This window comes from Leiobunum rupestre, chromosome 6, assembly GCF_980474605.1.
Source record: "Leiobunum rupestre chromosome 6, qqLeiRupe1.1.hap1, whole genome shotgun sequence".
Taxonomy (NCBI): domain Eukaryota; kingdom Metazoa; phylum Arthropoda; class Arachnida; order Opiliones; family Sclerosomatidae; genus Leiobunum; species Leiobunum rupestre.
In genome coordinates this window covers 20,884,656-20,903,071 of record NC_143389.1, presented here as the reverse complement: position 1 = coordinate 20,903,071, position 18,416 = coordinate 20,884,656, and the positions used below count along the sequence as shown (strand labels likewise).

Genomic DNA, 18,416 nt, shown 5'->3' with positions numbered 1-18,416 from the left:
TGTTACTGTGTTAATTGTAGTTGGTTCCAATTAATCATACTCTGGTTTTCTTCCGCGCGCTTCGGCGATGAGAAGCAGATGACCTTGTTGAACGCCAGTACATCTTTAGCCATGGGTGACCTGCGAAGCGCGTCCTCTGGGTTCCTCGCCAAAAGGGACGCCGGAGCTTCTCCGAACAGGTTGTGGCTGCTCAGTTCAAAGTCGTTGTGCATGCGGCTCGGGATAAACCTACAGTTTCGAGCATTTCAATACTTAGTTCAGGAATATTAGAAGTACCAATAACATTTCTTAGGAGATAAGTATCCTGGCCCCCCTATGTTGTACAGGAAATATGGTAATTTTAATTAATTAACGGAAAACTATTTATTTTGGAGATAGAAATTAGCATTCGGCGATGGACATTGATTTCCAAAATTTCCCATCCTTCTCTTGTTCTAAAGTCGAAACATTTTAAAAGACTACAAACTAATTATGTAGGCTCTTGCTAAAAATAGGTATGTAATCCTTTTAAATCTTCCGCGTTTGAAACTTTTAAACTCGCATGAATACAGCTGTTGACTCTCCTAAATCTCAACAAATATTAGTTGTCGTTCAAACAGTTGCCATTAGTGAAAAAGAATAATTTAAGTAACATACCTATCCAATCCTTTGGCTGGTGAGAGATTCAAGTACCTCAATGAATTCCGTGATTGCCTTACATTTGGCGAGAGCTGCCGAGGCAACCCGGCGCTCCTTGGTCTGTTGAAATTTAGAGCTTTGAAACACGGCGAGAACATTTCAAGTGGAAGAGACGTGACAGGCGGAGTGGCACAATTCATTAAAATATTGGGAGTGCTATTCACGAGAAGAGGCGCTGCAAATTAACAGATCAAATCTTCAAAATCTCCAATGTTGCAATGTTAAAGAAAATCAATGTTTTGAGAGAATTACGAGAAAGATAACTTAGGCGATTAATCTTCTAGGCAAATACAATCTTAAGTTTAAAAATATTAATAAAATCACGTGATACGAGACAATAAACACGTGACTTTTACAAGAGTAGAAAATACACAAGAGGAATGATAGCTAACCCTTGAAAAACAGATTTTCAAGCGGGAGGAGGAAGGCGCAGGGGATCGTTATTTCACTAGTATTTCAGTTGAAGAGATAGTCCCAAAAGAACTGCAAGTCAAGAGGCCTAAATACCCTCGACATTATAAATAAATAAGCAGCCCCGACGGTTTACATTGTTTTAATGTAAAAACAAGGAAGGAATGAGACACTTGACATTTTTAGTTGTATTAGTAATTAAAAGACTGACAACTAAAAAAAAAGGGCATGAAATGATCTCAAACCAACCTTTTCGATCAAAATAAAGAACCACCACGGTTCCAAAGAAAAGAGCAATTAGCCAAGGAAAATTAGCCGAAAATGGCGGCGAACCTAAATAAAATTACTAACAAGCAAATTCAAACGGTTTTTGGAACTAATGGTGGTGCTGATCATAGGTGAATAAGTAAGCAGGGTTTCGGTTACAGGAATCGCACTAAAAATGGCCGCCATCTTGGAAAGTTCGGGGTTTTTAGACGATTTTTGGCGAACGGTAGGTTGCTTAGGTGCAAAAAAAGGATAAATTAAAGTTCCATGACTTTCGGTTCAATAGTTGGAAGCTTTTTCGCTACAAACAAATTTATTTAGATAATTTATTTATAAAACAATATAAATAATTAGTTTAACGTGCTTTTGAGCTGGTGTGCTGTTATCAATCAACCTAAGTGGTGATTCCAAACAACCTTTCTGTTTTAACGTTTTACAAAATATAGTATAGTATGTAATCACCCCGCTCAAATGTTAGGAATTTTCGTGACAAAAAAATATTAAACAATCCTTTTTTAAGTTTGACCAATTTTTGAAGTACAGTGTTTGTATCCTTTACAGTAAATGATCCGCTTATATATCATCAAAAATATATCCAATTTCATTGTCAAATACTTCTTCATAGGCCTAATTGTTCAAATATGAAATCCCATTCCACTAGCTGCACATTGCAGTATACCATTCCGTATTTGCAACAAGAGCATGCCCTGCCGCAATTTGTTGACTTACAGCCGCTTAATTTTTTTTTAATATTTTCAAGAGCTGACAGAATTTGGTAAAACACTGGCCCCAATTTGGATTTTTCAACTTTCTGAATTAATGATAACATATCGGTCAAACTTCCTAGTTTTATCCTTAATTCGTTAACGTCCGTAACTTTGTCAAGTTGGGACGTTCTCCCTGGTCTTAAAATAAAAATTATCGTATTCGCGGCTTGATAAATGATAAGTACCATTACACCGGGATCATTCGCAACTATTACCACAGTGTTACTCTTTCTCTTACAGTTAAGAGCAGTTGATACAATAGCCGTGTCAACGTCTGACCTCGCTTGAGCTACTGAAGTTGAAGAGTTTCAAATTTTCTGATGAAATAAAAAATCTTCGGGTTTTTCAGTGTGCGTACTATTCTGTTGAACCAGGGTAAGCTGCAGGGCTGTCTTTAGCTTTCAGGCGCCCCTGGGCTAATTATATTAGGTGCCCTTTTATATATTATTGAATACTTTGGAATTAAAATATAAAAAAATTAAGGGCCAGACGGTGACCCTCCGGGGAGACGCCGCGCCCGGCTTAGCCCTACCTAGCCCAATGGTAGAGAGGGGCCTGGTAAGCTGGTTTAAACCAAGGTCTAAACCATGATTTAAACCAAGTGCTTCTTTAATCCGTCGGTTTTTTTAACTTTGCTACTATTCACTCTTAATTATTCCCAACCTAAAATAAAAAAGTCTTCTTCGTCAAAATATTTGTACATAATCGAAACAAACGAAAACTTCAATTCTGGCGAGACTTTTGTAATATTTAATTTACCAGGCACAAAGAAAATCTCTAAAGAAGTGTAATCCCTTTAAGTCTATAGAAAATATTTTTATTTTAATCTGGGCATATAATTTTGGTACTTTAATTTTTTAAGTCAAATGAATGTAAGTTAAATAAGAACAGTAAATACAGTTTTTAAAAGTAATGTAACCCAGTGTTTAAAGAAACCTGGTATTTTGGTTTTATTTACAACCTTGTGTTGAACAGTTTAATAGTTATTGGAAACCACGTCTTTATTTAATTTGGTGGGTCTTCTGTTAGTGAAATTAAGGGTTTGAAAACGATCCAACCTTTAGCCTATTCCCTTTGCATTTATCCATTTATAGCGCATCAACTTCCCCTTTGCTTGGTCGCAATTTATTACAGCATCATCTACTCCACCGCTTGATAAAGAAGCCAGATTTTCGCCAAGATAGGGGCTGAAAAGCGAATTGTCTCTTTTTTTAACAATACTTTTTCGTTTGAAAGCAGCCCTTTATAAACCGATCACATTTATGAATTAATTTTCAGGCGATGGTTTATAACTATCTTTCTTCCGATTGATTACCATTTACGTAGCCTTTGTACAACGTTTATAAAATTATGGTAAACTTGCCAAGCGGCAGGTGAAGTCGCTTGAAAGTTAATTTTGAAGATTTTCCCTCGTGCTAAAAGTGTTGTTATATAATAATAATATTATTATTATTATTATTATTATTATTATTATTATTATTTATTTGCTCTCCATACATAGGGTCCCTTTTACAGCAGGGAGGAACTTTTATACAAAAATTCGCAAGCACAAATCGCTATAGAATAAAATAAAAAAACTAAAAAGGTTGGTAACATAGTAAAAAAAATATATATATAATAAAAGAAATAACAACAAGTGAATCAACAGCAGAAGATCAAGGTGACGAAGAGAGATCACTACGTCGTCGCAGGAAATAATCTGGGTTTAGCCCAATCCAAGAGACGCGACTTTGTTTCGGCTATTATTGCCCAATTATACGGCTGTACAAAACCCAAGCATTTCGCGAGGCCAGCATCGTGTGGTGGACCAGATAAGATTTTCTCACAGTTGAATATAACGTGTTCAATGTCTTCAGACGCGTTCCCACAGAGCGGACATGTTGGGTCCCCTCCAAACACCTGAGAGACTCGCAGTGCCGTTGGTAGCGACCCTCCTCGGGCAAGAAAAAAACAAATGGCTCCCTCTATCATTATTGTAAAAGGGTTCCAGCCCTGGCTTTTCTTTACAATTGTACAGCGCCAAGCTCTGATGTTTCTCCAAATCGGCTTTCCACAAACGGGTTGCTGACTCCCCAACTGCACGATCTACAACTTGGTACCATTGACGAAGATTATCAACGACGTCTCTCGAATAGTTACGGCCATATCGACGATCCAAAGAAGCCGTCCGATATTCCCACCTGGATCTGTAACTCACATGACGTAGGTGATCAAATACCATATTAGCAACTCGAGAATCATCCATAAACATTAAACGTCCAAGGTAGCGTAATTTATTCTTCGCTTCTCTGTCTTTGAAAGTAGACCAGGCCATTTCACCTTAAATTGCCGCCCGAGAAGTCAGAAAATTTCCACCAATCGCCGCTTTTCCTACCATGAACTGAGTATGCTCAAGACACCTCGTTGTTTTATCCGACAAACAAATTACCTCATTGGCATAGGTTAAAGCCGGAACGCCAACCATCTTCCATAGGGTTCGAGTTACTTCGTAAGTATTATAAGAGTGGACCCCTTTATGTTTTATAGCTCCCATCAATCTCTGAGCTTTATTTCGAATTTTTTCCTCCTGCATACGTAGATAGTCAGAACCGGAGTTCAATGTAATGCCAAGGTACTCAATGGAGTCGGTAAAATCAAGACTTTGCCCTTGTATAAATAGGTCTGTCAGTACGGGCGGGGTAGCTTCTATCACACCGAACTGCGTGATTTTGCATTTTGAAGAATTAAAAGATAGCCCTCTTTCGGTTGCAAATTCTCCACACATGTGCAAAAGTCTCCCTAAGCTAGTTAAGGATTCAGCCAAGGTAAACAAATCATCAGCGAAAAAGAGACCTGGTACAATAACTTCCTTCGAAGAAGAAGAACGTAAACGAAATCCTATGTCTGATGCGATCAATCTTTTACTTAGGGGTACCAAAAAGAGTGCGAATAGAAGCGGCGACAAAGGGCACCCTTGTTTAAGTCCAACACTACAGCGTATATATTCTGTAGAAACATTTCCAAGGTGGTATTTATATTTGACATCACCGTACAAAGCCGAGAGGTGAGCGACGAAATCGTGTGGAACACCTATTTCGTGTAGAGTTGACCAGAGTGAGTCACGGTTAACAGAGTCGTAGGCCCTTTTTAAATCCAGAAAAGCGATATAAAGAGGCCTATTTTCTTTTCACGCTATCTCAATTAGTTGGGTGACAACGAATAAATTATCAGCTCCCCGACGATCCCGACGAAAACCATTTTGAAGTTCACCCAGGATACCATTATTTTCTACAAACCGATCGAGTCTCGTTTTTAAAATGGCCATATACAATTTTGATATGCATTGGGATAGCGCTATCGACCGATATGATTCGAGTTCAGCCGAGTCCCTTCCTCCGCCCTTGAAGATCAGACGGATAGCTGTCAGGGACCAGCTTTCCGGAACGACATTTGACGCTAACACTTCATTGTAAAGACCAAGAAGGTATAGACGTGAGTCCGGAGATAGAGCGCGGAGTAGTTCATTCGTGACTTCATCGGGACCTGCCGCTTTTCCAAGAGGAAGCCGCTTAATGGCCACGTTTAATTCTTCGATTGTAAACTTTTCCATCAAAAGTGAAGATTTAGCAGATGTAGAAGGCGTAGCTGTAGGAACGGAGATGAAACGATGCTTTTCCAAAAGCGCTTTCTCTTCCTCGGAAACAAATTCGCGAATTCTAGCTTCAATAGCACTAGGAGTAGACAATTTTTGCCGATTAACATCGTATATAGCTATAGGAGACTCCAATTTCTTGTTACCGCGGAAAAGATTCCAGAATTTTTTACTAGCAACCCCGCCGGCTTCTTTGATATCTTTCTCCATAGCCGCGTTTACGGATTTGGTTTTCATCGCGACAAGCACACTAGTTTTTCTCTTCTTCTCCAAATAGACTTCCCAGTGGGTCATTCCATGTCAAATGTTCCGTTTTTGAAAAAAATGCCCCACGGCACCATGCGCGATTTCGACGAAAATTTACACGTTGGTAATTAAGATACTTTTGGTGGGAAATCCAAATTCTTAGCCCTAAATTCATCGTTGTTTTTAAAATATAATTTTTTTAAAATATTATGTTTAAAGTGTTCATTTTCAAAACGCCGAAAGTCCCGGTATTTTCGTTCAAATAATTCTAAAAGTATTAAAGGTAACCCCATCAAACTTTTTACACTATAAATATGGGTAGTAGAGAGTAACTAGCATAAATATTATACAATTTGTTTAATTAGATTTTTAATTATAAATTGTTGAAAACGACGACTTTTACTCGAATGTCGCCAACTGAGGTAAACTAAAAAGGTTTCTGTCGCGAAGGTATTAAATATGAAATAAATATTGAAGTTTATATTAAGTAACATGGACCCAATAAACACGAAAATTGCGTTGAAAAAATTCTAGTAAATTTAGTTTCTGAAATATAGCTACTTGAACCGATCCATTTTTTGAAAAACTGCAAAACATGGTAGTGCTTTAGGGGAAATTACGGTATAAAGGACAAAAATATACAGAAAAAAATAACACCGTTAGAAAGCTGAGATTTCAAGCTACGAAATGCATAAATAAAAAAAGATGTATATGAGAGACCTTCAACCCAAAAAATAACTCTTAAAAATATGCTATTTTATCTTAAAAACAAATGTTATTTTACATTTTATAACACAGAACAAAAAACTTTAGAGCAAAATATTTTAATTTTGGTTTGGGTTTTGGGTGTTCTATTATTACTTTTAATAAATCCTTAAATAATTAAGGAACTAAACAAGAAATAAAAATTTTATCTGCGAAATTTTGATCGAAACAATGAAAAAAAATTATTTTCCAACGTCTTTCAGGAGCAAAATTTTCTTGTGATCTAATTTTCTAAGAACAATTAGAACATACGTTTTACCATCAGAACGTACTTCAGGTTTAACTACTGATATTATATTTTGAAACGGCACCCAACATACTTCTTCTCTTCTTGGCCAAGAAAGCTTAAGATCTTTTCTACGAAAGAAACTAACAGATACGTCTTTTTCTTCTTCGCAGCAATTTACAATGTTCCCAATGTACCAATCTTCGTCATATGTACATGCAATAAATGTTCCTGGCACGCATTCTTCTCAAGTTAAAACGTCCGCACGGTTCGTTTGGAACAGGACAACTCTTGTCGCAAATTCATCCTCAGATATCCGTTTGATCTCAAGTTCATTTGCATTTATCGGAAGAAACGCATGGTGCGATCGAGTACCGGGATTTGTTTTACTCCGATGTATCTTTCGTTGAGGCAAAAATTTTCCACTTGTTTATCAACGTCTTTTTTAGAGACGTTACCAAATTGAACATGGGTCACATTTTGAACACACCAGGCATACTTATCTTCTGGTTTTTGTAATTGGTTTGTTTTGGTCGACTGTAAACAAAAACCCATTCTCGGCGTAATTTCAGATTTTCTCTCGCATAACGCCAACACTGTCCCCGCCTTTTTGTGTAAAATGATTGAACAAATTAAAGCAAATCTTCCCCAAACGACTAACCAACTTATCTACTTCAGCGATGGAAGCCAGTACAAGAACTTTAAGAGCCTTGCTAATTTGTGCTCCCATGAAAATGATTTTCAAATGAAAGCTGAATGGCCCTTTATCGCCACCTCTCATGGCAAGAGTCCATGTGATGGAATAGGTGGGACAGTGAAAAGACTTGTGGCTAAGGCCAGTTTACAGTCGACCAAAACAAACCAAATACAAAAACCAGAAGAGATGTATGCCTGATGCGTTCAAAATGTGACCAATGTTCAATTTGGTTACGTCTCTAAAATAGACGTTGATAAACAAGTGGAAAAATTTTGCCTCAACGAAAGATATATCGGAGTAAAAACCATTCCAGGTACTCGATCGCACCATGCGTTTCTTCCGGTAAATGAAAATGAACTTGAGATCAAACGGATATCTGAGGATGAATTTGCGACAAGAGTTGTCCTGTTCCAAACGAACCGTGCGGACGTTTTAACTTGAGAAGAATGCGTGCCAGGAACATTTATTGAATGTACATATGACGAAGATTGGTACATTGGGAACATTGTAAATTGCTGCGAAGAAGAAAAAGACGTATCTGTTAGTTTCTTTCGTAGAAAAGATCTTAAGCTTTCTTGGCCAAGAAGAGAAGACGTATGTTGGGTGCCGTTTCAAAATATAATATCAGTAGTTAAACCTGAAGTACGTTCTGATGGTAAAACGTATGTTCTAATTGTTCTTAGAAAATTAGATCACAAGAAAATTTTGCTCCTGAAAGACGTTGGGAAATAATTTTTTTTTTCATTGTTTCGATCAAAATTTCGCAGATAAAATTTTTATTTCTTGTTTAGTTCCTTAATTATTTAAGGATTTATTAATAGTAATAATAGAACACCCAAAACCCAAACCAAAATTAAAATATTTTGCTCTAAAGTTTTTTGTTCTGTGTTATAAAATGCAAAATAACATTTGTTTTTAAGATAAAATAGCATATTTTTAAGAGTTATTTTTTGGGTTGAAGGTCTCTCATATACATCTTTTTTATTTATGCATTTCGTAGCTTGAAATCTCAGCTTTCTAACGGTGTTATTTTTTTCTGTATATTTTTGTCCTTTATACCGTAATTTCCCCTAAAGCACTACCATGTTTTGCAGTTTTTCAAAAAATGGATCGGTTCAAGTAGCTATATTTCAGAAACTAAATTTACTAGAATTTTTTCAACGCAATTTTCGTGTTTATTGGGTCCATGTTACTTATTATAAACTCGAATATTTATTTCATATTTAATACCTTCGCGACAGAAACCTTTTTAGTTTACCTCAGTTGGCGACATTCGAGTAAAAGTCGTCGTTTTCAACAATTTATAATTTAAAATATAATTAAACAAATTGTATAATATTTATCCAAGTTACTGTCTACTACCCATATTTATAGTGTAAAAAGTTTGATGGGGCTACCTTTAATACTTTTAGAATTATTTGAACGAAAATACCGGTACTTTCGTCGTTTTGAAAATGAACCCTTTCCCAAAAAATTTTAAAAAATCATATTTTAAAACTACGATGAGTTTAGGGCTAAGAATTTGGATTTCCCACCAAACTTATCTCAATTACTAACGTGTAAATTTTCGTCGAAATCGCGCATGGTGCCGTGGGGCATTGTTTTCAAAAACGGGACATTTGACATGGAATGACCCCAGTGGTATTGGACGACGTCTTCCCCGAAAGCGGCCTTTTCTTTTGCAAATTTCCTATATACCCTATTCGCTTCTTTCCTCTCTCTTATACTATTCTTTACTTCTTGATCAAACCATTTCTTTTGGAGACGTTTCTTTGTATCAATACTTGACTTTCCCAAATTGGTAGATGCAGCTGAATTTACAGAATCCAGAAAGATCTCGTACGACAAGTGTTCAGTGTTACGTAATAAAACTTCAACAGACTCACTGTAATTGGCCAATAGCTCGGGTGAGTTTGTCCGCCAACGTTTTTGACACTGTACCATAGGAGGTGGGTGGTCACGCGGAGGGTGAACCGAAAGAGTAGAGATAAGAGCGTTATGGTCACTTCCAAGCCCAAGAAGGCCGTCCTCGTCAATCGACAGTGATGAAAAATATGGTTTCATCGAGGTGTTGCATAATGCGTAATCAATACATCTTGTACGACCTAGCGCTGACCAAGTTACTTTACCACTACAAATAACCTTCAAATTTTGAATCTTGATGCGGGTATGATCAGTAGACCAAGCTCGAAGTTGCTTCCCGTTCAGATCCTCGTAGCCATCCAATTCGCATATGTGAGCGTTAAAATCTCCAAAAATAAGAATTGGTATATTGCCATCCGGGTTAAGGGCATGCAAATCTCTAGACATACAAGTTCGAATTTCCTTGTTCCAAGTATAATGCTCTCTCGCCGTGGCCATATATACGACTCCCACGATAAATTTACAAGTTGACGTACCTACCTCCACCCACATATGTTCCATACACGATTTCAGTAAGGTACATTGTACTATCGTTTTGGTAACAACACCAATCCCACCTCCTTTTTTATCTCCTTGACATCTATTTTTACCAATCCAATTGAAATCCTGGAAAAGATCAGGGGTTTCCGTGTCTCTCAAACATGTCTCCACCACAAAAAATAACGACAAGTCTTCTCGCCTCATTTGGCATTGGAGTTCATTCCACACCCCGTTATTACGTCCATTTTGTATATTTAAATATCCAATCTTCAAGGTTTCTTTCTTTTTGCTTTTGCGACGACCTCTGTGATGTCTCCCCGTCCCCCGACCCCGCAACTGTTGAATTCATTGTTGTTTCTGTTTTCGAGGAGTGGACTCCTCGACTCTGGGCATGTTATTCTTCTTAAAAAACACCTTTCGAGCCCACTGTTCCCTACGAGTCAGATCTGGACGTAGGTAAATGGATTCGGATCCTTTTTTCGATTTCAGCATTTTCGATTTTCCCAATACGACGAGTTTCATTTCAATATCCTGGAGTTCTAACTTTACAGCGCCAGGTCTCTTTTCCGAACCCCCAAATCGGGAACACGCCGAAACTTTAATAGAAGCCGGTTCCATATCCAAAGATTGCTCTATCCATCTGGCCGCCAACTCTGGATCATCCAAATTTTGAGACGCGCAACCAAAAACCATAATATTTTTGCACGGTTTTCTTTGTCCTGAACCTCTTGTACAACTCGACGCGTAACAGACTCTATAGACCTGGTTCTAACATCTTCAGTATGTACAACACGAACTTCCGCACGCTGTTTCTCCAACAATTTTTCCAATTTGACTATACGCTCATTAGTATCTTGCCAGTCATCAGCTACAGCCCGAAAATTTTCCGATACCTCTTAATTTTCTCGGTTATCAATTTATCACAATATGACGTTAGGGCGCATTTTAGCCCCGTCACCTTTACCTCCAAATCGTCCTGCAATTCTTTCTTAAATGAAGCAAGTTTAGAGTCAAATTTTAAGTCAAGTAGTGAAGCGAATTTTTCAATTAATCTATTTTCATCCAGAACAGGCGGACTATCCTGTACCCTCTTCGATGGGTTACTCGTTCCAGTGGATGTCTTTTAAATTTCCAAATCATCATTAGCCACCTCAGAATTTGAATTCTTAAGACGAGAGCGGAGCCTGTTTATTCTCGGAATCGACATCGAACACCGTGGCGCGTGTCAAAAGAAAAATATCTCGAGCTTTAAAGGCACTATATCACCGAAAAAAAATCGGTATTGACCTCACTTGTTTTCTAAAAAGTGATTCCATATTTACGTTCTGCATAGTGGCGACCTCGTATTTTTGCGGGAGTTTTCAAAATTACTTTCAAGGTTAGGCAGGGGGGGGGGGGAGATCGGCCGGTTTTGAAAAGGGGACAGCATGTCTTGAAGATACAGGAACCGAGATATCGAGAAGTGTTCCATCCAAAGGGGGATGAACTGCTGGAGGGTAGAAACGAAAATTCGGCTATGAAAGTTTTCGACGGTCGCGCGGACCCGAGCGAAGAAGGACCCCTAGAGAGATAATCCTTTTGTTAGTTCCTGGACCGAACAAAGAGCAACTAAAGTCTCTTCCCTCGTCTAAATTCATTTCGAGGAATTTTTAAAACTAGCTTATCACCTATAGAGTAAGAACAGAAATACATGAACTGGTAAGAATGCTTCCGCAAATGCGAGATTGATAAATACATTTCGTTTACTGTATATAAAACATAGGTGAAATCCAAGGTTCTTACAAGCGGCAAATCCTCCGTGTTGATTTTATTTTATAAAAATTTAAAAAATAGAATTGCGTTTTCAATGGAGTAAATAAGGCTTACATTGGTAAAATAATAATTAATTTTATTGAAAAATAACACTTAACCCTTGTTTACAAAGCGAAAGGGGAAGCCACTGGAAGAAAGGCGTTCAATACAAATAACTTTTATAGACACTCGCTACATGACCCCGAAACTGGTCCTGGTAAGTGAATAAAATGGTACTCCAATCGAGAAATAAAAATTTAATTTAAAAAAATTAGAAAATATACCTCAAAACAACAATTATCAATAATAAAATATTTCATTGAAAAACCAATTCAAAAATATTCCCTAGGAAACCTCAATATCCTAAGAAAGCTCATCAGAAATATAAATTGAATTTCATAAAAATACAAATTAAAAATCAAAATGTTATAGAAATACGAATAAAAAATTAAGACAAATCCAAAAACAATATTACAACGTAAATGACTTATTTAATCAATCTACTAAAACTATAAAAACAAAACTACCCGTTTCAAGTGAAGTAAGCTATAACCGTACTTCCACGGATAACAACCAAAAACAATATTACACAGCCTCAAGCGCATACTCCACCAAGCTCGCGCCTTTATGAACACATCGAGGTAATCCTATCACCAACACCCGTTTCAGAGGGAAATTATAATTCCGTTTCCCCCTCTTAGGGGCAACGAAATAAAAAAGACAGGAAGTAGTGAGGGGTGCGAACCTTTCACTACGGAGGGCCTGTAAAAAGGGAATTGCCTGGGATTGGGAAATTCCAAATGTTTCCACTTGAGTTCATACCAAAGACTATATATACGCTTCGCTTACTAGACAGGCGTGTTCTATGGCTCAACTTGCATACCGATTGTGGCTCCATCTCGACGCTGGTCAGAATTTTCCCCTAGCTTGAGCTGTGTTACTAGTGGCGCCGCGGGTTCAAATATTAACCCAGCTTTTACAGTGCTACAGAGGTGTTAACAGGTTTTTCCTAGGAACACGCCTGCCTAGTAAACGAAGCGTATATATAGTCTTTGGTTTATTCGATGTTTTTCGAAAGGGTCATATCGGTAACGTGGTATTTTTGAGTAAAACCCTTAGCAGTCGCGTGACGGGTTTTCTAGAAATATTATCAGATCTGTCCCACGTTTCAGTGGCGTAGCCAGGATTTGGTTTCGGGGGGGGGGGGGCACGTCATTGAAAAAAAATATATATTTGTACGTACGACCATACGTTTCTATGTGCTCCCCCCTGACTACGCCACTGCCACGTTTTGATATTTTTAGGCAAGTCTATAACCATGGATAAAATGGAAATTATGCCTTTGGATATGGTCAATATATTAGATGAAGAATTAATCCCGTGCAAATGTAGGAATACGTGTAGCAGAGCCGCTACTCGAGACATAAAAAACAATGTTGCCATACATAGGGGAGGGGGGCACGTCCCCCTCCGAAATCCAATCCTGGCTACGACGCTGGCTTAAGTTGTTTAGTGTTAGCGTAAATTTCAAATGCAAATACCTAATCTTTGCTATCTATACTATATTCCTAAGTGTCTTCTGTCTGTCTTGCGTCTGTTTCTCTATAGACGTCCGAGCCGTTCAACCTAGGACCTCCAATTTCCTCACAGCTATTCCTATGGCGCAAACGCAGCGAGTCGCGCAATTTTCATCGATTTCCAATTAAGTTAATTAATTAAATCATGCATTTTTTCCCCTGGAACGGTGCCGTGAATCCTGCAACCTACATATCACACCTATACAACCAATATTTTTCTGCCTAAGTCAATTTAGCGGCTGCGCTGGGACGGGGGAAGGGTTTGGTTTATGACTCAGTCTTCACGGGATTTTAGTTCTAGCTGTGGCCCGGCCGAAACAGTCAATAATATTGTTAACACAATCGTCACGCCTGTAAAATACTTTAATCATTGTACTTTACAACTTCATGCCTCAAATTAAAATCTAGATTTATGTTTGGCTAAAACGGGATTTGTTCTTGTAAACTTATATGTTTACAAATATAACGATCGGTCTCATCCATTAGTTTTTAATCAGAAATATTACCCTGAAATGAAAAAAAGTACATAGCATTTAACTTTTATATAAAAAAGTGTTATAATATTAGGTGTTTAGTAACCATATAATTCTTTTTGGCGTCAAACACCATCTCCGTCAATGAATCAATATAACAATAGGTTTTTGCTTCATACAATTTTTCCAATATTGTATGATTTCGATTTTTTGCTCCAAAACATTCTGTATTGAAGTTCGCCAGATTTCGAACGGGCTTGCGGTCTATTTGAATGTTCGTTATAATCAATGGCCGCTAGCAATATTCTTGATTCTTGATTGGTAACTATCCCACCTAAGCAAAATCATTGAAATTGTATTATTTTTGAAAAATACATATTTTGACAGAACGACGGGCCAATACTGCTACCATCTGTACGGAAAATCAATACGAAATTTAGGGCCCGGGGCAAAAGTTACTCGACGGCCCTGTAGCTCTCGGTTATGGTCACCTTTCTGACTGCAGTTTTTTTATAGTTACGCCAAGTTACGTAACACCGATATTACTCTATTATATCTTGGATTAATAATAGAAGCTAAGCGTTAGCTTCTATTATTAATCCAAGATTATATTAATAAATTAGTAAGGGCGAGAAAACCGCCTCTTCCTCTTTCCCTACGGGCCACCCGTAATATTTATAACTCTGATCACATATTAAAACTTAAATATTGTGAACAAATTAAAACTTGAATATCATGAGCAAATTAAATCTTTAATATTGTGAACAAATTAAAACTTTAATATTGTGAACAAATTAAAACTTTAATATTGCGAACAAATTAAAACTTTAATATTGTGAACAAATTAAAACTTTAATATTGTGAACAAATTAAAACTTTAATATTGTGAACGAACTATAACATTAATATTGAAAACATATTAAAGTTTAATATTGTGAACAAATTTAAACTTTAATATAGTTATAGTAGGGATTGAATTGAAATTTAAGAAATCAACGAACTGATTTGCCTCGTAAATAAAAGTTTTGGACTTACCATTTATCAAAGAAATATTTTATAAACTGCATATTTGTGAAAGATAATTAGTTTCTGTCCGTTGACCAACGCTAAAACTCTTTTTTTCGCTTTTCTCCATTTTTCGGCGGACAGTATTTATAAGCTTCTTACACTGTTCTACTCAATCAAGCAAACTTTCAAAAACTCTGTCAAAATTCATGGTATGACCCTACCCTTTCAATTTTCGCCACGACCCCCCCCCCCCCCCCCTCCGTATCTCGCCCATTAATTCTCGACCTGACAAATAGGATTGAAATATACAGCCTACAGCTATCGGCACAAGTAGAGACTAGCCACCCGCCGGGGTTCGAAATAGAAAAGCCCATTTGCGGGTTCCATATTGAACATCCTTTTTTCGATGTTCTACCCGGAAAACCAAAATGGACTCTTCTATCTTCGCCACATAGCAAACATTACCCGTCAAATACGAACAAAACTTCAGGAGGTCCGTTTCTACCCTGGCGCCATCTATTTCAAAAAATGGAACTTCAAGAAAGTTTTTTTTTTAAATAGGTCGTGATATAGTGCCTTTAAAACGGAAAATTTCCAAAAGCAAATAAATTCGTCGGGCCTAACGTCTAGGCTTAGCTCAAGAATGACAACAATATAAAGTAAAATAACTTGAAATAGAAGCTCCAAAAATCCCAAACAACTAGCAATTGAAGCGTCGATAACCCTATTGGGTCTAAATAAGAAGCCGTAACAAACTCTATAACTGAAAGCTTTACAAATATAATACAAACGCGGAGCCTCAAAGTACGTCTGTCTGACCTGATTGAGAGAACCGCCATGCCAGGGTTTAATGCTAAGTACGAAAAACTTGGTAAAACACTTCTTTGCCATTAACAAATTACACTCTGAATACGACACCCCAGTTCATGTTTACAAACATATTTCGTACTAAAACCAGTCGAAGGTGACGATGATAATTCACGTTAATTATTAATAACTTTGTAAAAGCTTCAACCATGACGTGCAGTCTTATAAACACCCGTATATAAAATTTTTAAATTAATTTATCGATACAGTCGGACCTAATAAGAAGGTAAATGATGTATAGACAACAGGACCGAAACCTAACTATCTTTATGTAGAAATATCACAAATTGTTCTATGGAATTGCGTTAAACTATTGAACCGGCCGTCATAGATCTTCAACCCTTATATCATTGGATAGATAGAAGATCTTATTTGGGACGCGTGTGACCTACCGTATGAGAGTGAATCGAATACCCAAACTTTCCATATGTGCTCCTGTATCCGAAACCTTTTGTATTCGCTTGATACAAATTTGTTCTAGGTTCGCAGCCATTTTCGACTAATTTCCCTAAATGTTGAACGTGGGTATCAAAAACCTAGTTGGGAAGACTTCGCGCGATATCTATAAAAAAAACCCCTAAAGAAGCAGAACCCACAAAAATTATAACAGAACTACAAAAACTAGCTAATTTGAAGTGGGTATTTTTGCGTCCTTTTAAGATAATTGTTTTTTAAAATTAACCCAATACTGGTCCTAGTATACAATTGAACAATTGCATTGAACTTTAAAAGAAACTTCTATCTGTTTCGGGGAAAACGATACACTCCCGAGAATTTGTATACTTTTAGTTCTAGCAGATGTTCATTTTATATTTCTTACGAGTGAAATTTAAATATAGGCTATTAATAGAAACAAACGATATGAAAGAGGTTGCAAATGTGGACGACGACGACGACACTTAACAACATTCTAACGAAAACAATAGTCCCACTCTATATATATATATATGGATGTGGAACTAAAAAGGAGCAAAAGCCCGTGACTAGGAATACATTTATAACGTGAGACGAAAACATGCGACATAAATTATTAAAGGCAGAAAAACCAGCGTAATTGGAACTTCGTATAATTTCAAATTTCTTTAAGTCTTATTTAAAAAAATTCACGTATTTTATTAGTTTTTAGACAGTTAATCACTGGCCCTTAAAAATCCAGTTCTTTTCGTAGCTTTGCTAGATTGCTACTTAATTTAAAGTAAATCCTATTTGGTTGACTGTGTCTTAGGCATTCTATGGTTTCACTTTCCACAACGAATGACATTTCACTTATTATGGAAGCTCCCGATGCCACTACACAATTAAGGCTAATGTTACGAGTTTTATAAATAAGCCTTACCAGTTGTTTGGATTCTCAGTCCTAGAATATTCCTGTTCATCATTGCCATAATTCCAACAAAGCAGGATTAAAAACTAACTCAACAGCTTCAGATGCGAACGGAAGGTTAAATAATTCACGATTACAAATTGAAATACACGATCATGCGAGAAGTTTCAGAATAATCAGTTGCGTTATCAGAGATCTCGAAATTCGTCATGCAGAGTATATATAAAATGAATAAGTAGGTACCAAATTAATGTTGTAGATTTTTCTGAACCACAGCGCCTTTCCTCAAAATTTTCATCGGTCAGAGTAAATAATGACACCGTAGCGATAGGCGACCGTATTCTGCATGACCCCGCATAACCTTTCGACGATAGCTCACCGATTTCCCTTTTCTTTCCCCTCTTGCTTGGCCAATTGAAGGCCTGGTATGACGTCAGGATGTGACAATGCCATCTACTGTGTATTTTTGAAATAAATTGTTTAACGCCATCTATTTACAAAAAGAAGAGTAATAGCCCTAAAGTAGTGCCATATCCTGAAAGCTTCCAGTCATATACACCAGCCTTTTACATGTTATTCTGCCCCCCCCCCTCCCGGAATAAATTAATAGCCCTGATATAAGGTTGAGTTTCGATCATTAATCTTTTCAGTATTTAAAAATTAATAATCATGAAAAATATTGAAATTAAAATAGTCCACAAATATAAATTCGGTCAATAGCAGTTTTTATAAATTTGCATAAAAGTACAGTCAACTTTCAATATTGTACAAGACATTTTGGTGAAATAAATTTGGATTCATTTTGGTTTTGATTCTTGTAGTTAAAACAAAAACAAATTTTGTAAACATTTATCATAACGGTTTATTAAATATTTAATTAAGCCTTTTTGTTATTCGGCTTAAACTTAAAGGTCAGGTAGGTCCTCCATATTCTGTGGAGGAGATGGAAGCTTTTATTTCACAGCTGGAGCAACCAAAATATGAAAGGCTTCGGATTCACACCGAGCAACATAATCAATGTACTAAAATTACAGTCGCCGTTAATATGTTTGGACATCATAACCGTTCGACAGCCGAAAATTGAACAATCTCAAGACTGTTGCCAGGAATAAAGCTGTGGCAGTAACAAGTACCTTATTGAGAACAGGCGGTGTATCATCGTCGGCTGTCACAATACTGACCCCTTTAGAACAAAGGATTGTGGGGATTATTTCGGAAGTTTCCTATGCAGGAGTTCCAGGTGGCGTTGGCACCTCATTAGGGGCCAGATTATAACCATCTGTAA

General features: G+C 37.1%; 1 protein-coding gene and 1 long non-coding RNA gene across 3 annotated transcripts in view; both read right to left on the bottom strand.

The window, feature by feature from the left end:
- LOC149940272 (cell division cycle protein 20 homolog) overlaps positions 1 to 17,273 on the bottom strand; it is a 30,255-nt gene extending 12,982 nt beyond the window's left edge. For both annotated transcript variants that reach the window (XR_016481185.1, XM_090177771.1), the window contains exons 1-3: positions 17,144 to 17,273; positions 637 to 853; positions 41 to 228 (exon numbers count right to left, since the gene is read on the bottom strand). Coding sequence is in view for 1 of the 2 variants with exons in the window: in XM_090177771.1 (XP_090033897.1) it covers positions 41 to 228; positions 637 to 853; positions 17,144 to 17,192 (454 nt within the window). In the remaining variant the exon portion in view is untranslated. The remainder of the gene's footprint in view (positions 1 to 40; positions 229 to 636; positions 854 to 17,143) is intronic.
- Positions 13,810 to 15,125, bottom strand: LOC149940273 (uncharacterized). The gene is made up of 3 exons (XR_016481382.1): positions 14,968 to 15,125; positions 14,039 to 14,266; positions 13,810 to 13,966 (listed from the first exon to the last, which is right to left on the bottom strand). It is a non-coding gene; the product is annotated as an uncharacterized LOC149940273 (long non-coding RNA).
- Positions 17,274 to 18,416: the final 1,143 nt, after the last annotated feature.